Below are 24475 nucleotides of genomic sequence, written 5' to 3' on the forward strand. Positions count from 1 at the left end.
CTAATCGCAAAATAAAATAAACCTGTGGTGATATTACAAAGTGGGAAATTTGCAATTCACAATCAACCATTGAAATAATTACACTTTATAAACGCGTCGAGATCTTAATTCGATCTGTCTTCGATAATGTCTCGTATAAAACTCCTATAACATTATTCTTTATTCTAGTTTCTATATCACTGTCACTTATATTTCTCTTAAGAGTAGATAGAAGATGAACACCAGATTCGATGTCACCGTATGTAAATGAGATAGCAATAGTCTGTGACGTGTGTTATTATTTCATATTTTCGTTAGGAACTATTTGAACAACGTAGGAGACAACAATTTTAATAATAACTGAATTCACACCAAATCCCTCAATTATCATAATTTATTCAATTAGAATTTAAATTAAATAGTTTTGCACCACGGCAGCCATTTTTTGTTGGGAGCCGATGAACTGGGTCCAAACAAAAATCGTATTCGCGGAAGCTATAGCAGATGTTGTAGTGTATCTCGCTTACTCTCAATACCAATCTAATTTACGTGTCTCTGTCATATTATTTTAGTGACGCATCTATTGTTCATCTTCTATCTACGCTCGTAAGTACATAGGCTTAGTAATAGAACAGAGTAGGGATCCATCCCTACTCTGTTCCGACTGTCTGATGTCCAATGATAATTAGACAACTTTGAACAGAATAGGAAAATATTGTATATTTTCACATATTCTGTATAACGATTGACTCCCAAATCACGTAAATGCTACCCTATTTTTTCAACGAACTCTCTTCTCAGTTCAGTGTGAATAGTTCCTCTAACATCATCCATTGTTTTTTCTATGTCTAGCTAGCTACCTTTCCCCTAGCTGGAACCTTTATTTTTTCACTGTTAACTTTATCTCATCCTCTTCTCTTGCCTCCCTCTGTTACTTTTACAGTGTCTAGGGTACGATTGAGTTATAATCTACTTTTCTTGGATACTGCGCAATATACGGATCGTCCTTCTCCACTTTCGTTGGTTTATCTTTATAATCATCATCTGTTACTCTAGTTTCTGATTTAATAAAGATATTTTTGCTGTCCTGTATAGATAGCATATATCAATGAGCTGAGCAAAGTGTTCCAAATATCTTTTTAAAAGAAATTCGAGAATCAGGAATTTGCAGTTTTAATTTAGTTTTGTATTTTAATTATTCAAATTTGTACATTTCAGGCCATTCCAGCCAGTTGCCTTGAGCATGATGCTGTCATACTGGGAACCTGGATCAACCATGACTTACGAACAAGCAGTCTACTGCGCTGCCGTGGTGATATTCATGTCTCTGCTGATAGCCTTCCTGAACCACCACGGTACCTACTCCACTCAACAGTTCGGAATGAAAGTGCGCATTGCAGCCTGCTCACTTATTTACAGAAAGGTACACATCATCCGTTTACTCAACAGCATCAGCTCTAACCGCTTTAATTATCATGAAAATTAAATCGTGAGTTCGTCGTCATGGTTCATCAAGAACACGATATTGAATTGTTATTACATTTCTACATTCTTCCTTGTTATTGTCATCCTGTTGTTGTTTCGGAGATCACTAATAAAGAAAATGAAATGACAAGTGATTTGTTCACCTTTATTATAACAACTGGAGTCCAAATTGACTCCAGTTGACATAGCGCGAGTCAACAATACAAAACAAATTAATAAAGACCAAAATAATTTGATTTGGGCCGCTACTTTTTCAGCATAAACTTATATGCTGTCAATAAAAAATAATATAGCATTACAATAATAACGACGCCATTTCAAATTATTTAAGACATGGTTAGAATGGTCTAGTTTACTAGATATTGCTAGTTCCTGAAATGTAAGTGATCATAAATAAATCATTGTAATAAAGTATTGTTTTCATATCTCTTATATAAAACAGTTAATAATAGTCTTCGTTTTCAGGTGTTGCGCATGAGCTCTGGAGCATTGGCGGAAACGACAGCAGGTCAAGTAGTAAATCTGCTGTCGAATGATGTTAATCGGTTTGATTACGCCTTCATTTACACTCACTTCATCTGGCTCCTTCCTCTGCAAGTCATCATCGTCTGCTACCTCATATATCTCAAGATTGGTTATGCCGCTATCGTTGGAGTTATCGGTATCGTTTTGCAAACCATCCCAGTTCAATGTAAGTATAATTTTAGCAATTAAGAAGATGTCATACCTTCTTAATTGTACGATATGTAATTTTTTTTATTGTAAATCAATTTTAAGATTACAATAATGCCAATAAAACTTAAATCTATCTATAATAAAACATTGCATATATATTATGGTATATTTACTTATTTATATGGTATATATGTCGGTCTAATACCATGTAGTAAAAATGATCACAGCATGGAAGTGTACCAAGAACACTGGCAGCATTTACGCATTATATAGCTAGGCTACTTTCACCGTAATAGCTGTCAGATATTGGTAGATGTGGTGAGCGCTTTGTACATTCTCAGCACCTCTGGACCCCCGGGCCAAGTAACTCAGACCCAAACGGCCTAAAGATATAAGACTCACTGAGACCGTCGAATTTGTGTCAATTGCTATCTTCAGCAGACGATGCAACAGCCGAAGTAGTAAACATTAGAAATAGCCAGAATAATGTTAAATATTATATTGAGCAAAAAAAGCTTCTTGCTAAATTTTGTAGAAACAAAGACAGGCAGTTACAATGTAAGAGCAAATTTTAATTTTTAAACATTGCAACAAAAATTACCAAATAAACCCTACCTGTTTGTCTTTTCTTGTCTTGAATAAAGTTTTATTTTTGTTGGTTATTTTTTATAGAGGAGTTATGTGCAATTTTTGTTATAATAGTATAAACTTATCTAATTTTTCAGCATACATGAGTAAAATTGCAGCAAGATTGAGGATGAAAACAGCTTGTAGGACTGACGAACGTGTTCGGATTATGGACGAAATCATTAGTGGCATGCAGGTTATTATGATACAATAAAAAAAATATTGATGGCTACATTTAGGCTGAGATCTAAAGCGCGTACTAAGATTGTGCACAGACGTTATCCACTTAAAACTCAGCTAAGTGGAAGCTTGGCATAATGTATGATTTCATTTGTATAGTCATTTGACAGCTGAAATTCTATTCTATTCTTCCTACTGTGGCTTCTGTGGAAGGTATACCACAATTTTGCCAATGTTATGTGTAAGACCACCAAGCTTAGAGTGCTGTTTACTAATTTTAATGGAAGTGATCGGTGCTAAAGATTGATACAAGTTTTATTTTCATTATTTTTTTTTAAACCTGAAACAAATATTCATGTTAGACTATTAGGACATACACGAATATAATTACTCAAATTATTAAATACTAGCTGACCAGTTGCGCTTCGCTGGACCGTTTTGGAATTGACGATCTAAATAGATTATATATGTAAACCTTCGTTGAGCTTCAAAGAATCTATTACAAAAGATTTCATTGAGATCGGTCGAATAGTTTAGGAATTATTAGGGAACATACAAACATACATTCTCTTTTATATATATTAAATATAACTACATAGTGATATTTACAACTTAATCTTATTCTTTTGAATATATTTACACAAAATATTTACAAAAGGAGTGAAAACTAGGGAATGAAGGCATTCTGCGGGGAATTTCAGAAGGCATACACTGCTGAAATTATACTGAGCTTAAGCTAAGAAAGCCCAATGCAAAAGTCGAGTTCTCGTTTTATCACACTCAGCTAAGTATAACGTAAGTAAATTCTGAGCAAAGTCGTAGTAAGCTCTATAGATCTCAGGCTAAGTCTTGTCGTAACAACTACTAATCACTTGAGTATTAATGTGAGATGTATTTTTGTTATCTTTTTAGGTTATAAAAATGTACGCGTGGGAGAAACCTTTTGAGCACGTAGTGGCAATGGCGCGCAAAAACGAAATCAAATGTATTACTTCGGCGTCATATCTTCGCGGAGTGTACCTTAGTTTTATGGTGTTTACAGAAAGATTAACACTTTACATCACTCTATTGTCGTACTCGCTATTCGGATTTCAAGTAACTGCGGACATTGTAAGTGCCAACATAATGCCATAATAATATTTTTCTAGTATCGACAACCACTGACCTCTACTGTTTATCACTGGAATGGCGGCTGTCAAAGTGCTTTTGTGCCTGTTTGATATTCGCCATTTTGGCGCTGTTGGCCATGTAGCGAGCGTCTGCGGTACTAAAACCAGTATTGACAACCTAAAAAAACATCGACAACAGGAAAACTATTTACAAAAAAAATGTGTACTTTATTACATTGATTCAAAATGCAAAAATACTTCAGAGTATTGTACGCTTCTCTCGCAGCCATTTGTATTTTACATCAAAACTAGTTCACTGGACGCTCGCGAGTGGCGCTTCAAATAAGCACAAATAAATTGCTGTCAAACATATGGAACAGTCTGTCCAGTGGTATTTATACAGGTCAGTGATCGACAACCCTTGTGCCTCGTGTACTATCGACAACATTTGATTTCTGATTAATTATTTTATGATTGAATATGTCATTTTCCCACAGTCATCGTAAACAAGTAGGTCGAAATTCGTTTGAACATATATTTCTTAAATAACTGTTATCATTTTATTATACAGTCCACTGTTCTTATGATTTTAAAAGCAATGTTGTCATGATTCAATTTTGTCGATGGTACATGCCTTATGTTTGATTTACAGGTATTTCCTCTGGCGCAATTCTTCAATACACTCCAGGGTACTCTATCGATAATTATGTCGAATGCTGTATCATTTTTAGCTGAAGCGCTGATATCAGTACAACGTCTCGAGGCGTTCATGCTTATGGGTACGTGAGACTTCGAGGTCGCGAAAAGTTTTCGCTAGCCTGTATGCATGAATGCTGTGAACAAAATAAAATACTTACGCTATTTCTTAAGAACCCAGATTATTACAGGGATTCTCTTACGGCCGTTCCCAATATACTATCTACAGATAGAGATAAATTACTACCTTCTACTGTCAATCAATAATCTGAAGCTGTCCCAATATACCCGAAAAGTCATTCTTATCGACTTATATTGGGACGCGTGAATTGCAATTTCCATACAAACTTCTATCACTGGTAAGCTATACGTCGTCCCATTGACAGACAGCGTGTACGAATAAGGTGAGTTACCTTCGATAAGTTTATTGGGACAAGGGAAAAGTCAACGATAGTTACGATTTTTATCTCAAGTAAGAGATGAATATTGGGAACAGCCGTTAGTTGTAAATAACTAAACGTAGCCTGTAGCCATAACATACTTCCTTAGATGGTAGCCGCTTTTTCATAGAGTATATACTTTAATGTAAATACTATGTAGCCATTCTCAAAGCATGGATTGTTAACCGTATTAGTGCCGCCGTTACTGTGAAGAGGGTAAAATAACGAAATATTAACTGAACACTGAATTGTATGGATTTCACAGGCTTTCCCGATGGCCCAAATGTTCAACATACTCCAAGGTTCCATTGCTATCATGTTACCAAATAGTCTTACAATGCTAATGGAGTCCTCTGCCTCTGTTCGTCGTTTACAAGACTTTTTATTAATGGGTACGATTTTGGATAATTAGCTGTTATTGTGGAGTGTCACAGTTATAAATATTATGTTTTTATTGTACAAACGGGCTTTGGAATGTTTTGTAAACGTGTGCTTACTAACTATGCTTCGCCTATGCCACTAACTTAGATTGTTGCTATAACATAACTCATAGCTTATTAAATTGTTCTTAAAACTAACAAATATAATTTTATTGTGAATGTATGTGTTGGAAAAAAGCGGCCAAGTGCGATCGGACTCGCCCGTGAAGGGTTTCGTTGTAGCAAGTAACTTAATATATATTTTTTTATATTTGAGTTGATTGAATCAAAATCAAATTTCGGTTTATGATTTATGACGTAAAAAAAACTACTTACTAGATCTCGTTTGGATGGTAATGTATATCATATATTTTATTTAGATTTATCATTCTATTATTTTAGAAGTTGCAGGGGGTACACATTTTACCACTTTGGAAGTGTCTCTCGCGCTAACTATTCAGTTTAGAAAAAAATTATATTAGAAACTTGAATTTTTAAGTTAAGTAACACACGTATGGGATTAATGAAAAATTTTTTTTGAGTTTCACTTCTAAGTATGCGGAATCCCCAAAATTTACTGTTTCTATCTATTTTTGTGTAGTAAATCTTAATGCGGTTCACAGAATACATCTACTTACCAATTTTCAACAGCATAGTTCTTATTGTTTCGGTAAAAAGTGGCTGTGACATACGGACGGACAGACAGACATACAGACATGACGAATCCATAAGGGTCCCGTTTTTTGCCATTTCGCTATGGAACCCAAACAACCGTCATGTCGTACCAAAGAACTTACGTCGCTCTTAGAAACGATATGCGAACCAGCGACCAGAATACCCTTAAAATATTTATTTCAATTGTATTACGGCTAGAGACAGTTACAAAAGCATTTAATAAAATTAAAAAAAATTATCTCAAATCATTACTTTAATATATTCTTACATGTGATAATACAGATGAAAGGGAGGATTTACGAAGTGTCGCTGATGTAGACATCGCGAAATTGGTGCAAAGAGTTGAAAAAAAGAAGGCGAAAAATCTGGGTGAACTGGATCTATGTCCCAATACCTTCAAAACAATTGACGAGGAAGGCATTTACAACCCTGGTGAGTTTCATTTGATTAATACAAACTTACTGAAAGAGTTTCTTGCGCCGCTTCAGAATTTTGTCCGAAAAATCGAAGTGAAATCCGCCATTTGTTCGAAGCCGTAGTAGTGTCTAGTATATTGGAAATGACATCAAAGAGAATTCTAAAGGAATCAATATTGAGAAAATAAATGCCTTTTGTGCTTTTACTAGTGGTCGAAATCAACCATAATTCATTTAATTTTTAGGTTTTAACTTAATTAGGGTTCAATTGTTCTCTATAATGTATGTGTGTGTCTTTCAATCAGTAGTGTGTGTTATATATATTTTAATTCATTTAACGTATTTATGAGGCATTTTATATAAAAAAAATAGCATCATACACTTCTTCTCCATATAAACTATAACTGTGTTAAATTTCAAGTTCATTCGTTAGCGCGATTAAAAAAGGGGTACAAAGTTTACGCTTTACGTATTAAAATACAGGGTGTCCCAAAATTCAACGTCAAGCCGTAACGGGCGATAGTATAGATTGTAAACATCAGACAGATAAGAAAAAAAAATTTTTTTTGTAATTATGGGCATTAAGCAAAAAAGCAGACTTCCTCCATTTTTTGGTAATTGTGGCTCATGTTGGTTATTTTATCCATTTGAAATGTGCCAAAACTCTAAATAACACAACTTTAATCCCAATAAATATACCGTTTCCAAATGACATTTTAATGTAAAAGGCACAAACTACATCCATACTATTTACAGGTTTTGAATGTACCGAGAAAGGGTTAATGTCACAAGCATTGTGTACCATTCCCGCACATCCAGATGTCGGCGTGAACATCCAGGACGTGTCTGCCCACTGGATAGAAAACGGACCGATCACTCTGAGAAACATCAACTTAACGATACCCAAGGGGAAGCTGTGTGCAATCATTGGGTCCGTCGGATCTGGCAAGGTTTGTTAAATACTATATTTATACGGCCTTACAAATAAACTGTGTATAAAATTATACCTGCGAATAAACCAAGAACATGAAATTGTTGACTATATCCCTGACAACACTCTCAATACAATGAGAATTCTGAAGTTTATCGAATGTCAGGCAGCCTTACAAATAAACGCGGGAAACGTTATACGTCCGAATAAACCAAGAATATGCAAAATGTTTATTAAAAAATTGGTTTATTCTCAGGTATAACTTTATACATAGCTTATTTGAAATGGTCGGGTCCACTTATTGACTTACAATATACTATCGTATCACTAACAGAGGTATAGCAAGATAGAAAAGGTTAGCGAGTCTATTTATTGTAACTGATTTTGATCGAAAAGTCGTAAACAGTCAGCCACGCCCGGCAACAGAAAGAAAGAAAGAAAAAATGTTTATTGACGTCATTACATACATTCTGATAATACTTCTTAAAGTTATACTTTTCTAATTATGATCTAATGACGCCAATGGGCGCCCAACTCAGCATAGTTGTGGTTTCGAAAGAATCCACAACGCTGGTCTTTCGTGGAAACCCAATAGCTCCTTAGTATTTTTATAACTTTAACTTTGTTACAGTAATATTTTATACACGCAATCGATAGATCTCGACGTTTTTTTATGAAAATAAGGGACGAGACGAGCAGAACGTTCAGCTGATGGTAATTGCAATGTAGTGCCGCACAAGATTATTGAAAAACCCAATAGTCCTGAGCGGCACTTCAAACGCGCTGGTCGCCTTGAGACATAATATGTCAAATCTCATTTACCCAGTAATTTCACTAGCTACGGCGCCTTTCAGACCGATACACAGTAGTGCTTACACATTACTACTTCCATAATCTAGCCGGCATCCGGTGCAAAGAAGCCTCCTAATGGTAAAACGTAAGCTGACGATTAAAACGTAAACATGCGGCGCAGCTTTTCCAAGTTTAAAAGTATACGTATACGAAACGGAAATTATGTGACGCTGTGAAAATACATTAAAACGAAAGTGCCTTGCACTCCACAAGACAACAATTAACAGTCTACAATTAACGTAACAATTTCTTCGAGTCTTTAGCTATCGAGTGATACAATTAAAATTTGAATATGTATGATAGATATGTAGGTACAACACCAAACAGCAACTCCTGATTTTGTAAGCGAACCAGGGCTCCCAAACTGTGGCCCGCAAATAAATTCTGCATTCAGATAACTATATTCGTGTCTCGTATAACAAAATTCAGTGCCTGAGGCTACGACCGGCACCTGTCGTGCAGATAACAACAATTACGCGAAAATAGCTGCTATTTGGAAATGAAATTGAAATATTTTTGTGTAATTTTGGTAAATTTATTTGGTAGCATGTAATCTCTAATTAGATCATTTGATGTTTAAGAAAATTTATTGAAGTAGGCGTTACTTTGCGTAAATCCATAATTATACAAATGATTTGAGTTTTCTTTAGTGTTAATTCCGCCAACATTCGCCTCCAAACAATTCGACACGTGTTTCGCCAAAATCTGGCACGAGACTGATTGTCTGGAGGCAAATGTTGGCGGAATTAACACTAAAGAAAACACAAATCATTTGTATAATGATGTTTAAGACACAAGTCGTTTACCTACTAAGTTTATACAACACTAAAGTACCTGTCAGCACTAATGTAACACAATATTTCATTGACCTAAATCAGCTAATTATAAACTTAGAACATTAGTAATATAACATTTCTTCTTACTTTTCTATAAATGTGCATCTTTGTTATAACATAGTATTTTTTAAATAGAATAAGTTTAAATGGATAAATAATGATTTATATAGAATAGTATACTTTATATATACTATTCAATTTGGTGTCACTTGGCCTGTGGGTCCCAGAGGAGAACGTACAAAGTACTATCTACGTGCCTCAATAGGGCTACCGGAAACCCAAGCGCGGGCAGCTATTTCTGTCAAAGGATCAGCCTAGCTTTCCAACGCGGAAACGTTGCGTAGTGATAGTTTTTACTTAATGTAATCTATCTATATATATAAAAGAGAATGTGTGTTTGTATGTTCCCAAATAACTCCTAAACTATTCGACCGATCTCAATGAAATCTTTTGTAATAGATTCGTTGAAGTTCAAGGAAGGTTTACATACATAATGTATATGGCAAAACAAACCAGTTCAGTTAGTGCGTATTAAAGTTATTCCAAATTTCAAAAAACTTCTTTTCTTTATCTTACCTTTGTCACTACAGAATTTCATGACAGGGAGAAGTAATTTTAAGCCTAGAGTAACTTTATATTGCGTTTATTAAAAAGACAGTTAAATATAGTTACAAGCACTGTTTATTTTAAATAAAATATAAGAAGCAGTTATATTATTTTTAACAGAGGAGACACAAAAAGCTATATCACTCACTCAGTTCACTCTTGTATACTCTAGTAGTTCAAAAATGCTAAAGGTTATTTTAGAAAACTACCAATCTAATGTAAATCTCACATACTTTTCTAATCTGTTCTTAATGTTATATTGTTTGTTGCAGAGCTCAATTCTACATCTGCTGTTGAATGAACTTCGCTCGAAACGTGGACGAGTTTATCTTTCTGGGCCGTTGTCGTACGCCTGCCAAGAGCCATGGCTATTCGTTGCGTCTGTTCGACAAAACATCTTGTTCGGCTTACCCTACAATCAAAAAAAATATAAAGAAGTAAGTCGAAGTTCGAAGTTTTTGATATAGACAAATTTAAATATTTTTATTCAAAATACATACAAAAATCACTTTTTGAACGTTACAAACTAAAAAAACATCCATACGAAATAGTACGCCTCAGGCATGAGAAAAATAGAAAAAGTTATTTTTAAATAATATTGCATTATAATTTAATTTATTCATGTTGAGTGCGATCGCTCCATTCCGATAATGAGTGATCATTTAGAAAGTAATTTATGTTACAAGTACTAACAATTGAATTGAATTTTACATAACGATTGTAATAGTTATTTATGCAACCGTTGTGTAATAAGGGGTATTAAAACACGAATGTGTTGTGTGTGACAATAGTATCACATGAGAATTTTAATACCTAATTATCAACAGTTGCATGCAAGACTTTATCTACACCCAGAATATGAGTCCTCTATAAAAGATTCTGAAACAGTTAGCTTACTGCTAACATTAAAAAAACCAGTCCTTGTAACTATAATATCATCCAAAGGAGTGTTATTATGAAAACGGATGATATAATGTTGTACTGAATTTCATTACAGCGCTCGTTTGGATGATGTAATGGTTATTAGGACATTGGGTGGTTTAATGTTGGCAATAAGAACAGGCTCGAGTATTTGGATCCTAACCTGATAAATGAACTGCCCAAAGTTGTAAAGCAGGACCTGACAGTAAAAAACCTGAAATATAAATTAAATCAATACTTTCTGTCAAAACTCAACTAATGTTTTAATTAATAAAGAAATAAAAAAAAATCACTCTCCTCGTCCTTCTTGCAGTGTTCTATTGTTTATAAATTAAATAATCACTCTGTAGATAAAGCAACAATACTTGTAGTGCTAATATTGAGGGTATTTGTAAGTTATTTAGTTGTTCATAAAATTTCTTAGCACCTAAATGTAAACAAAACAAAGGCATAAGCCTTTGTTTTGTTTTGTTTTTCTTCTGTATAATGAATATTTGTATGTAGTTTTAAGTTGTTTCATTTTTCTTTAAAAATAAGTAATTTAATTTAAGTAGTTAATTAAGTATTAAACTTTAAATTTAAATAATATTATATGTCTTCCGACGACCTTATTGTACACGGTAAAACTCAAATGAGTTTATGTATGTACAATAATTGTGTTACCTATAATATCTTACTTGTTAATAAGAAATAAATAAATAAATAAGCTAACTATTTTAGAAACTTTAATATAGAATTTAAAGCATGGGTGTAGATAAAAGTCGATTTATATCGCCAAAGAAAAGACTAAATAGCTCGTTATCTTTACTTCTGGTACCATATTCCTTCGGGATGATGGCGATCATTTCTCTATACGCTTTTCGTTCTTCAGCCTCTCTTTTTAGCCCTCTGGACTCCAAGATTTAATGTTGTCATACCATGTAATTCTCCTACGGCATCTTCCTCTGCTTCCCTCTAATTTGTTTATCTGTTAAAAGCGAAATACAACTGACACACTCACTGACTGACTAAACACGAAATCTCAGAAACTACAAAGCCTACAAACTTGAAATTTTGAAGAAAGGTTCTTTCTAGGACGTACGTATCAGCTTAGAAACAGATTTGAGAAAATCCTTCCCTAAGGGGGTTAAAGGGGGTGTCGAAAGTTGTATGATAGTCCTTTGTTTTGAAGTTAGAGACGTGAAAATCGAAATTTAGGTTATTAGCTTTAAATAATAAAAATCTGTATAGGTCATGTTGGAATATCATCCCATTTTAAGGGTGGTAAAATAGGGGGTGGGGGTGTAAAGTTTGTAAAGAAAAGTCGTAATTATTGCAACAAACAAATGTAGGTTCTCTCTAGGGGGCAAATGTAAGAAGAAAGAATCCAATGAAAATCCTTAAATGCCCTTACAGTAGGTAAATAATCTCATAAGAAATCAGAAATTATATGTGTTAAATTCTTAGATTTTGTGATGGCTTAATGTATTATTGGTTTATCAGGTTGTAAGAGTTTGCGCGCTGCAAAAAGATTTCCAACAATTCCCTCACGGAGACCAAACTCTTGTGGGTGAGAGAGGTGCTTCTCTATCGGGAGGTCAACGAGCTCGTATAAATCTCGCAAGAGCAGTATACAGACAAGTAAGTGAAAGATTATTATCTCGTTAGAAAATCGTGGAGCAATTCATCAATTTGTTAAAATGTAAATTTACCACATTCTATTTAATTATAGGCACCTGATATCTTAAGTTTCCGGGTGATGCGGATGATCCTAGCGAAACTCTCTAAGAAAAAAGCGATTCACTCGATTGTATGAAACGTGCAGTCATTGATAGATTGACAGATGACGGCTATAATTTTATAAAAAACGGAGATAGCCAATATCCAAAACGTTTTTAGGAACTGTTCGCTTTCCAACTTAGCCGGATTATACTTCGTCGCCAATCGCCATTCTGTAATTACTACTATTTCAAACTTATGTCAAATCACTGCACGTTTCATACTAAACCTAATTTAAATTTTTACTTAGGCAGTCGCGCCTCTTATTACGTAGTATTTACATCCTCTTTGATGCATGGTGGCAATCAAGTTGTATCTTATAACGCTGTGCTTGGTCGTTTTGTGATGCTTTAAATAATATCACCTTTATAGTACATGCAGCTTAAAATTAGGTAGAATATCAGCTACTCGTTCCACCAATCACACCCATAAAAAAGGTTATTGATTACGAAAGATAGTATTCAATTTAGATGAAATTATAGCATTAGTCAAAAAACTTGTCGGTTTCCTCAAAATCTGTCTAGTATGTTTATCATATCATTGATGAACAAAAACTACAAAACCTTTTCAATAATAATTTACTTAACTTTCAGGCCGACATTTACCTCCTGGACGATCCTCTGTCTGCTGTAGACGCTCACGTTGGTCGTCAGCTCTTCGATGAATGCATCAATGGTTACTTGCGTCACACAACTCGTATTCTCGTAACTCACCAACTTCATTACCTCAAAGCTGCTGACTATATAGTTATAATGAACAATGTAAGTTTATTGTTTCAAAATCTGTTATCCAATATTAAAGTTTATACGATGTATCTCAACTTTATAACCAGCTCACAATCTCTTCTCAAAGTATTAATTATGTTTTTGCATTTTCATTGTTTACTTTTAATTTGTTTATTAGGCAGTGGGACGCTGTACCCTGTATATTTATTTGAACTTTCACAAAACTGTTTGCTTAAAAGAAAGTTTCAAGCATTGTTTTTTTAAAGCAAGGCTTCTTAAAATTAACGTATCCTGAAAACTGCAGTGCAGAAGCTTCTAGGACGTGATTTCAAATCTATAACAAATGTTAGATTATTCAGAGGAAATAACTGAATTTGCTAAGATAAAAACTGTATAATTTTTAAGAAGACTATTTAATATAAAATAATAAATAATGTGCAGTCTTTTGTCAATTGTTCTGGCATGAAGTATCAAGTAGTAATTCGTATTCAATTGTATCATAATATCTTGAAAGGCCATCTTCTTTGATTAACTAACTTTGTTTTTTTATAAAGTCATAAATGTCAGAAACTGAGTGATATCTGCTGTTTTTAGGGCATGATTGAGACAAAGGGAACCTATACTGAGCTGCTGCAGTCAGGAAAAGACTTTGCTAAATTATTATCCGCTGTACAAGAAGATGACAAACCTGAAGCAGAAAAACCACCACCAATGTCCAGGCGTACTTCAGCTAGGGTAAGAATGAGAATTCAGTATGATAAAATCTCTGGCACAGATCTTAACTGGCGTTATTTGATGCGCTTAAGCCAAAAGTTATGTTTTACTGGCAGCGAGGGTACGAGGGTTACACAACAGGGCGCAGTCTATAGCATTCAATGTGCAGTCAGGGTCCATCGCATATTGGTGCTAGATTTCCCAAGGTTCTTAGCCAGGTCCCATAATATATATTTTATACTAATATTTCAAACCATATCATCAGTTACTTTAGTAAATTAGAAATATATTTTTCGTCAAAGTAAACACGTTTAAAATAATTGTTTGTGAATGTCATTATGGAAAATAATATTGACTATATTGATACAGACTCTTTGAGACTTGACTGACCACCGATCATTTTACGATAGGTACTAATTACTTTAATTTTTATTTGTAAAATTATAAATATTATGCGTTTTAAACTAACTATTTCTTCTAACGATTGTACCATCTTATTCTTTTGTCATTGTAACCTATATATTTACCTCTTGGTGTAGACTAATTTAGCAGTAGTACAAACCTCAGTCACTTTTTATTAGCTTCACCTGTATGTATGTCTGTTTGTCGGTTGCACATTAAACTGCCAGATATCGTTCAAAATTCGTAAATTTATCGTTTATACATTAATTTGATAAAATTATACCATTATTCAATTTGCAAAATAAGATTTTTGTTAATTTACGTAATTTTCATTTCCACTTTTTTTTAAATAAAATATATTTTTCTCACTTAAACTATTATTTCTATAGCAAAGTTGTTTTTTTTTAGTTTTTTAAATTATTATTTATATATACCTATATGTAATATTCATTTTTTATTACGTAGTAGTAGTTTGTGAAATGATTAGTAATGGTCAAGTTTTCTTCAGCTATCGACAACTAGGCGTCCTTCAATAGCGGAATCCGCTACCGGATGTGAAGGCCCAGCTCAAGAAATGGAAGAAGAGGAGAGGGAGTCAGGTTCGATGGGCTGGCACGTGTACGGAGCGTATCTGAGAGCTGGAGGGAAAACAGGAAGGCTTGTCTTTATGGTGTTGATCCTTGTGATTGGACAACTATCTGCCACACTCTGCGATTACTGGGTTACATTTTGGTAAGTTTTAGACCTAAAATAAGGAACGAGACGAGCAGGACGTTGAACTGATGGTAATTGATTCGCACTGTCCATTACAATTAAGCAGTGCCGCTCAGGATTCTTGAAAAACACAAAAATTTTGAGCGGCACCCAACTGCGCTCGTCAACTTACTAGACATAAGATTTTAAGTCTCATTTGCCCAGTAATTTCACTTGCTACGGCGCCCTTCAAACCGAAACATAGCAATGTTTACACATTTCTGCATTATATTTTACTTTTGAGGCGCTTTTGCGCAGGAAGCCGTCTAGATAGAATTCTCTGTCACCACAGCAGCATAATTTTCTGCCACGAAGGAGTAATGAGCAAACATTATTGTGACTGTTTAAAGGTCTAGTTAAACAAGTGGGCTACTGACAGTTAACAATTGAGGCAATTGCCATGTCGCTGAGAATATTGGATTCAATCATAAATCCCAAGTGACGCGGCATTGTAATTGGCAGGACGTATCACTTACCATCGAGTGACCACATGCTCGGTTTATCACTTTTTCTCATAAAACATTGTAAATTAGTAGTAATTGCAATGTAATTCCAATCATGACTCAATTCAGGCAATCATAACTTTTAATAGTACGCAACTTTAAGATCATAAATACTTACAACTAGATACCATCGAATCATTGGTTTTTTTTTGATGTTTTGAGCCATTACTGTATTTTAGGTGTTTTAGATAATTTATACGTCGTTATAGAGCCTCTTGTTGTTAGGCAACGCATGACAACAGACCACGTTTTTATTACTTTAGTGTGCGTGACAAGCTACGCCTTACACTAGCGATAGGTATGTCGCTTGGTTTTAGTGTGTGTGCGTTGCTGAAAATTGAGGTTAACAGTTCGCCGCTATTTTTTTTTTTCGACATGCTCACAGATGTCACATATCACTCTCACTATCTCCACGTATAAATTATATAAGGTATTGGTCATAAACTTAGATTAAGGATTGGTCTCCGCTGCGCTCCAACTAAATACCGCAGGCGTAGTCGCAAAGTGCGGCCACTGATACTACGTCCAAGTGGGCGTACCTGAGCCAGCCTCGAACAATGTGTGACGTTGTTCCACATATTCTGTTAAACTTTGCTAATAATTGGAACTTATTAGCGAATTGGTATTTTTATGCCGGGTTGCGTAGTAAGACTGTAAATATAATACTACAAGAAATAAGAAAGACACTGGGATCACAATATATCATCAGTAAGTATTTTGTTTTTTTATTAATTTCAATGTAAAACAACACGAAGCGTATATTTCAAAATTTGAATGATGCCATTGAGTGTTAAGATGCCACGCACGCAAGCATCTAATAGTTGCCGTAATAAAAAAGTTGTTCTTAGGTAGTGCGGTAGGTATGTCGGAGCGCAGCTGAAACCAATCCTTAAACCAAAGCAATAATAAAACCTTTTGACAGCGCAAGACGTAAATTGACATAATATATAATTGTTTTTCAGGACTAATGAAGTTACCCGACTCAAAGAAAGGGAGACAAATAGTACAACAAAAGACTACGACACAGTTATTACACCTACGAATAGCACATTTAGCTTCTCAGGATACTTTTCCGGTATTGAACTTAAACCAAGTAAGATTTTATTATTTACAAATTGAAAAATATTATCATTTGAGATTAATTTGTGCATTACTATGAAGTAGGGTAGCATGTTTAAAAGAGACGGAAGATATGAAGGAGATATTGAAAGGAGAGTGACTGTGTGAATGGAGCGCTGTGCCAAAAGAAACGCGAATGGCTGTTCATAATGGAGTCCTTGTCGCCACGTTAATGTACGGAAGTGAGAGTTGGGTATGGCAGAAGAAGCATAGAAGTAGAATTAGCGCAGTTGAGATGCGATCACTGCGTTGTATGTGTATGGTAAGACTGATTGATAGAATTCCGAATGCAGTACTACGAGCGCGCTGTGGTCTGGAAGAGGATGTTGTGACAAGGACTGAGAAAGGAATGCTGAAATGGTTTGGACACGTGGAGCGAAGGAGTGAAGAAAGAATGACGCGTCAAATATATAAGGCAAGTGTGTGTGGGCAAGTCGGTCACGGAAGACCTCGTAGAACATTCGTCGACCAAATTGGGGATGTTTTGAGAAAAGGAAAGGTCCGAAGCACCCGCAACCGGCGAGCATGTATGAAAAGGGTAATGAATGTAGAGGAAGCGCGTGAGGTTTGTCATGATAGAAGCAATGTATATGTATGTATGTATGTATGCATTACAATGGTAATATCTTGTAATATAATCACAACATGCAATCGATATATAATCAAGAGTAATAAAAAAATCTATAATTAAAATTTTTGGGGTATAAAAATAGATGACCTACCAAATATATCGTACATAAAAATTTTCGCCATCTTGCAACTCTATTGTGAATCTGTGGATGGAATAGAATAATATTAAATAAGGTGTTGATCGTAGATGGGTGAAAATTTGAAGTTGTATGTAGTTTTTATTGCTGAATCATTATAAAATAAAATATTTAGGGGTGACCCTTATCATTTAGGGGTATGAAGATAGAAGTTGGTCGATTCTCAGACCTACCCGTTATACACACAAATTTTCAAACAAATTGGTTTAGCCGTTTCGGTGGAGTTTGGTAACAAACACCGGGACACGAGAATTTTATATCTAAGATGACGTACGTGCCGTTGAACGCTTAAATATGGAACAGAGGTTAGGAAACTAGTTCGTCCTAAAACATAAATCTTGTTAACTACTTGATTTGCATTTAATGTTAAAAAAATAATACAACAATATTAGTTTGTCGCTTCCTTAACAAGTTTTTGAAAGATCATAATGAATTACGATTCGATCGTCCATGTCACTTGCCAAATATAAATATTCACAATTCAATACTTATTAGAATACATCATTCAATCAAGCTCGACATATTGTGTGAACTCTGTGATAAAAACGAAAAAATACCATCGTAATATCACGGACTAGTAAAAAAAGTAGGAATCCGCGCCGTGATATTAGCAAGTGAAGCACCTTTATACTAGTGTGTGTGCGGTTACCAGATAAACAATTTTTTCTCCCTTAAATAATCACATATCCACAAATACTTTTATAGTATTGTTTTTACACTCTCACAACGCACGACGGCATTTTTAAAATATTTTATTGTTACGCAAACTGATCTGTCACAGACTATGACAAATCTCATAATGGCGGCCGATCGGCTTGTATTAGTGTAAGTGTATGCGTGGGGCTATATATTTACACGTATACCGGCTTGTTTAGGTGCCTCACTGTTATGTAACGTGACACGGAGTCTTTCTTATTTTACTCGTCCGTGCGTAATATGTAGTTTGACTTTCTATAAAGATCTTAACCCATTATTTTAATAATTACTTTTTTTTTCAGATCTGGATATCAACGCGCTCATTGGGCCCTTGGACACGGTGCAATACCTTTACGTTTACACAGCTTTGATCATTTGCTGTATCTTCTTCATCACGGCGAGAGCATTCATGTTCTTTAAAGTCTGTATGACGTCATCTAGGAACTTACATAACGATATGTTCCATTCCATGCTTCGTGGAGTGATGCGATTTTTCGACTCCAATTCATCTGGTAATTATACTAAATACTTATTTATTTTTCATACCTACAAATTTGTATAAAACTTATCTCGGAAACGTGTGTTTCAATTTTTTTTTTGTATTTTATAAAACCAACGTTTCACACATTTTCAGCAGATTCCATCACTTTCAGCACATAATATAATACAAAACATTGACCAGCAGTGATTTTGTATTTTAAGGCAAACCAAAAAACATTTTAACATTTAAATAGCCTTCTTGATGTGAAAATATGATATAGAAAATATAAATATATAAATTCAAAAAGAGCAAAATTTAAAGAGATATAAACATTTTAACAGTTAACTCTCAATATATTCTTGATAATGTTATGGATGTACATAGGCACATAAGTGAATTTGCTAGAAACTGTCATGACCATTATGATAACAGCAGGAACAGGCATAAACTTCTTATGCCTACTACTTGGCTAAGTCGAGTTAGTAAGTATTTTGTGGGGCGATGTGTATGCTTTTACAACAAAATCCCAGAAAATGTTCAAAACAAATGTAATAATGATAATGACATACAAAACATAATTGAATAAAAATATTTGAACTTGATCCAAATCTGGTCAAATTTCCTCATTCACCGTACACATAATTGACTACAATCACCTAGGCCACACAACCTTATTCCTCTGCCGCGCTCGATCCCAATCGAAAAGTTAGAAACAGCAAGTCTATTTCTACTTCTAGTGTTTTTATTGTGAAAATCAATATTCTTCAAAAATGTATTTAGATTTTAATAAAGGTACATAATGTTGTCATATATATATTGGGAAGCAACTGTGAAAATATTGATTTCTGTAAATAAATCTCGAAGCGAATTACAAGTTCTAATTTATAAATGGCGCGTATTTTGTAATCATTATCAGGACATTTCCTGAATATCAGCTGCTGATCCCCACAGTAATATACCACATTACTTAACACTATGGAAGTCACTAATATATATTTTTTATGGCAATGACAAGGGACAAGACGAGCAGGATGTTCAGCTGATGGTACCTGTCCATTACAATGCAGTGCCAGACAGGATTCTTGAAAAATCCAAAGATTCTGAGTGGCACTACAATTGCGGTCGTCTCATAAGATGTTAAGCATCGTTTGCCCAGTAATTTCGCTAGCTACGGCGCCTGACCGAAACACAAGAATGTTTACATATTACTGGTAATATATAGAAAATCATTTAGCAGGACTTTTAATGTGACTGTATTGTTCTAGGGCGTATTCTGAACAGGTTTTCCAAAGACATCGGAGCCTTGGACGAGCTGTTGCCTCGTTTCCTTCTTGAGTGCATCCAGATCTACCTTGTGATGTTCAGCATACTGGCATTGAACGCTGCGGCTCTGATATGGACCTTGCTTCCGACCACCATCATTCTCCTTCTCTTCTACGCTATTCTGCAAATCTATTTGAAATCAGCGCAGTCCATCAAGCGACTAGAAGGAACAAGTAAGTAACTATTAATATAAAAATTAAATATGATTCGTTATTTAAGGCGCTTGGTATTGTGATATGATCATCTTTGAGGGCCTGATGTTCTGCTATGAGTTACGAGCTATGAGCTGGGAGATTAAAAAACATATATATATTAGGGACTGATATGTAATCACCAATCCGAACGTTTAAAAATTTTGTAAAACATGTATAATAAAAAAAATTGTATTACTCATGCGGGAAAAGTAGTAATCTTGGCTCTCGGTGTTAAAGCCTTGTTTGCCCATTTAAAAATATGATTTTGATTGAGTTCAATTTAATAAATTAAATCATAATGTAAGTTGCAAAAGTTTAAAAAGGAATATGGAGTCGGAATTAAGAGGGCTGCACTAAAAGTATCGGGAATGGAATATTTCCACTATTCCTGTCATATTAAAATCTTTTTAATTGAAAACTCCTTGGTTTTAAAAATCGAATTTTCAGTGCCGCCCTCGTAATTCATAAATCGTCGTATTTGTAATACAAAATCTATACTAATATTATAAAGCTGCAGTGTTTGTTTGTTTGTTTGTTTGTTTGAACGCGCTAATCTCTGGTGCTACTGGTCCGATTTGAATGATTCTTTCAGTGTTGGGTAGTCCATTTATCGAGGAAGGCTATAGGCTATGTTTTTTTTTTTCAAAATTAGGGATCCGTAATAAAATTGCTATTTTGTAACACAAGGTGTAAAATCGAAAACCTATTTTTGCGTGCGCTGCAAAAACTATTGACAATAGAACAAAATGATGTACAGGCTATAATATAGGCAATATTTTATTACTTATAAAACTATCGCGTGAATTATACTTTATATGGCAAAACAACGTTTGCCGGGTCAGCTAGTGTAATCATATAATAGGTACTAACCTATATGCAACTCGTGTGACGTTGTCGATTGCCCACGAAAGCCAGCGGTTATTCGCTTGTCGCACTTTACTATTGTAATGAAGCTGTCTTCAATTTGCTCGCTCTAACAAGAGAAAATAGCTATTTTATTTCTCTAAAAATCGAATGTTTTGATAGTTAAAACAACGTATAACTTTGACTTAAGAGACTTTTTCTATAGAACAATTTTTATTTCGAAACATTTTTTTTAGCCCGAAGTCCTGTGTTCTCCCATATGTCGGCAACACTAAACGGCATCAGTACCATTCGATCCGCTGGTGCTCAACAAAGATTAATTAAAGAATTCGACAGGTTCCAGGTATGTATCTACAATAATGATGTTATAACTAATTAATAAATCGTATTACCTAAGCATATTTAAGAGGGTCGGTATCGCAAAGGCTGCACTCGAATCTACGAGGCGCCGGTCCAATTCCCGCCCGTACCAATGAGTATTCGAATTAAGGGTTGGCTCCCAACTATATGAAATTTTCTCGAGATTTTACAACTTAACTAAATATCCTATCAAAGAGAAATTTGAATATAATATGTATTTTCAAAGCTTTTTCTTTCCGCCGCCTTAACTGAAAACACTATTGGAAAATACTTTTTTTTAATCGAAAATGCTTATTTTTAAGAATTTGGTAAATTGCTTGAGTATTACATCTTCCATAAAAGCGAAAAAAATACTAGTACATGGAAAATATGGTTAGTAATCCGTTGTAAATATCAATTTACGTAGGTTTCGTTAGTATTGCCATAATTAAGTGAAGGTTCAAAACTTGAACAAAAAAAAACTAACAGGACTTCTGGATTTGAACCGGGGTCTTCTGCTTTCCGGATCACCCAAAGTCCCATCTGAGCTATTATAGTCTTGTATATAGTGGCGAAATTTACCTTTGTATTCTAATGTTACTGTAGCAGTTTCTCATTAGAACATGGATAAAACTACATTTTTTTTTAAATCTTTGGAATTAAGATTATATATTTACAAGATTTGCTCGTTTAAAGATATAAGATGAAGAAATAAAAAATACAGTAGAGTACATTTTTTTTCCCGAGGAGGAGGACTACTTCATTCAGAAATGACATCAATAAGAATTCTATAGGAATCAATTTTGAGAAAATAAATGCTTTTTTTTATGTCACCGGGGCTCATACTCTTACTCTCTCTCTCTCTCATACTCTTGTGACTCCAGGGGAATCACTAGAGTCGTCGAATAAACACATATCTGAATTCGAGAACCGAATAGTAGGTGGGTGGCGGGGATCGAACTAGCGGTGCCGTGATGAGAGCGAACGGTTCTACCTATTGAGTCACCGACGTTTCGATATAATTTATAGATATAGAGCAAATATATTTTTTGAATGTTTGTTTGTTTCGGCTAACCTTCGGATCACCTGAACGTTTTTTCATGGGTCTTTCACTGTGCAATAGTCGTGTTATAATGTATAAATAATCAGTAATTTTCTGTATATACATAGGCACATAAGTTAATTTGCTAGAAACTGCCATAATCATAATGTAACATAACACCAGGAATAGATATAAACTTATAATAACTATTACTCGGCTAAGTCGAGTTACTAAGTCTTTAAGTTCAATACAATTGTATTACGAAATTCAAAACAGTTGTTAGAAAACGCTTGTGTGATAAAGGTTACTATAACATAATTGACTTTCTTAATGAGTTTCTTGAGGCCGTTCTTCTCAGGTCTGAGACATACTTTTTCGAATTTTTTAACTTTCAATAAGTGACATTATATCCTATTTTGAATAAAAATATTTGAATTTAAATAAAATTATCTTAATTAATTGTAATAAATTAAAATTTTAGGACATTCACACTTCTACTTGGAGTAGTTACCTGGCCAGTGGAGTTACTTTGGGCTTTTGGCTGGACTTTATATGTGTTCTGTACTTGACAATCGTCATTGTAGCTTTCCTCGTTATTGACAGCAGTAAGTACTTTTATATTTTAAATAAACGCTAGTATATTTAACAATATAACTCTAAAGATTTCATTAGAGACAGCAATCTAAAATGGCGGATTTTTACTTACGATTTCAGCAGTACGGTTACCAAAAAAAGTAATAAGTAATTTCGCCTCCAATTTCGCTCAGGATTTGGAGATGATAAAATATTCGAACATTGACGGTCAAAATTTAAGTACAGGTTTTTTCCATCTCTATTTTAAAACCGGTTCCCAGCCTTCAATTTCTTTTCTTCTAATTATCTAAAGATTATGTGTTATGAATTTTGTACTGTTTTGTTACATAGCCATAATTCAAAATTATATATAAATTTTATTAAATTGTTTAAAAAATAGCAAATAGCGGGGACCCAGTGCTCTGCGAACGGATCACTTGGCGTTGCGTAGAGACGTCGCTTCATTGTACCGAATTTATCACGGGGAGTGTTCCGAAGAGCTGTTTAACCTTATTCCTGCCGCCGAATTCCACCTTCGCACGACACGCCACAAGTTAGGATATCATCCTCACCATCTGGATGTGTGGCGGTCCTCCACAGATCGGTTTTCAAGGAGCTTTCTTCCACGTACTACAAAGCTGTGGAATGAGCTACCTTGTGCGGTGTTTCCGGGACGATACGGGTACCTTCAAAAAAAGCGCGTACACCTTCCTTAAAGGCTGGCAACGCTCTTGTGATTCCTCTGGTGTTGCAAGAGAATGTGGGCGGCGGTGATCACTTAACACCAGGTGACCCGTACGCTCGTTGTCCTCCTATTCCATAAAAAAAAAAAAATTTTGATCATTCAAAATTCAATCATTCCCTTTTTGTTAATTCATATGAAATAAATCGGTCGAATTTGCATATTATGATACGATTTTGTGTTTTTCAGAAACAATATTCTCCGGCAATGTCGGACTGGCTATATCGCAGACTCTCATTTTAACTGGAATGCTGCAGTTTGGCGTGCGTCAGACGGCAGAGGTGATATCCCAAATGACTAGCGTTGAACGTATTCTGCAATATACGAACATTGAACGCGAATCTCAGTGGGAGAAAGGAAGTAAGTAGAACAATGCAAATACTTTTGGCGACCTGTATAGCCGAGTGGTAACAATCCTACCTACTAAGCTTAGGGGTCCCGGGTTCGAATCCCGGTAGGTGCAAGCATTTATATGATGAATATGGATGTTTGTTTCCGAGTCATGGATGTTTATATGTATTTATGTATGTTTATGTGTATGTTTATATATATTTATGTGTGTTTGAGTAAGTTAGTAAGTAAGTAAGTAAGTTCTATACATAAAATACTCTTTTTTATGAATTTGTAAATAAA

General features: G+C 34.7%; 1 protein-coding gene across 3 annotated transcripts in view; it reads left to right on the forward strand.

Moving 5' to 3' along the window:
- Nucleotides 1-24475, forward strand: part of LOC126971329 (ATP-binding cassette subfamily C member 4-like) — an 87600-nt gene that overhangs the window by 57820 nt on the left and 5305 nt on the right. For 2 of the 3 annotated variants that reach the window (XM_050817567.1, XM_050817569.1), the window contains exons 3-20: nucleotides 1198-1402; nucleotides 1930-2155; nucleotides 2865-2962; nucleotides 3859-4056; nucleotides 4708-4834; nucleotides 6568-6717; nucleotides 7458-7651; nucleotides 10199-10363; nucleotides 12330-12467; nucleotides 13199-13366; nucleotides 13925-14065; nucleotides 14955-15178; nucleotides 16665-16795; nucleotides 18587-18796; nucleotides 20031-20261; nucleotides 21383-21489; nucleotides 23009-23132; nucleotides 24032-24202. In XM_050817567.1, coding sequence (XP_050673524.1) covers nucleotides 1198-1402; nucleotides 1930-2155; nucleotides 2865-2962; nucleotides 3859-4056; nucleotides 4708-4834; nucleotides 6568-6717; nucleotides 7458-7651; nucleotides 10199-10363; nucleotides 12330-12467; nucleotides 13199-13366; nucleotides 13925-14065; nucleotides 14955-15178; nucleotides 16665-16795; nucleotides 18587-18796; nucleotides 20031-20261; nucleotides 21383-21489; nucleotides 23009-23132; nucleotides 24032-24202 — 3008 coding nt within the window. Of the gene's footprint in view, nucleotides 1-1197; nucleotides 1403-1929; nucleotides 2156-2864; nucleotides 2963-3858; nucleotides 4057-4707; nucleotides 4835-5456; nucleotides 5584-6567; nucleotides 6718-7457; nucleotides 7652-10198; nucleotides 10364-12329; nucleotides 12468-13198; nucleotides 13367-13924; nucleotides 14066-14954; nucleotides 15179-16664; nucleotides 16796-18586; nucleotides 18797-20030; nucleotides 20262-21382; nucleotides 21490-23008; nucleotides 23133-24031; nucleotides 24203-24475 lie in introns of all 3 variants that reach the window. The other variant, XM_050817568.1, reaches the window with a different exon arrangement.

This window comes from Leptidea sinapis, chromosome 23, assembly GCF_905404315.1.
Source record: "Leptidea sinapis chromosome 23, ilLepSina1.1, whole genome shotgun sequence".
In the NCBI taxonomy this organism is placed as follows: domain Eukaryota; kingdom Metazoa; phylum Arthropoda; class Insecta; order Lepidoptera; family Pieridae; genus Leptidea; species Leptidea sinapis.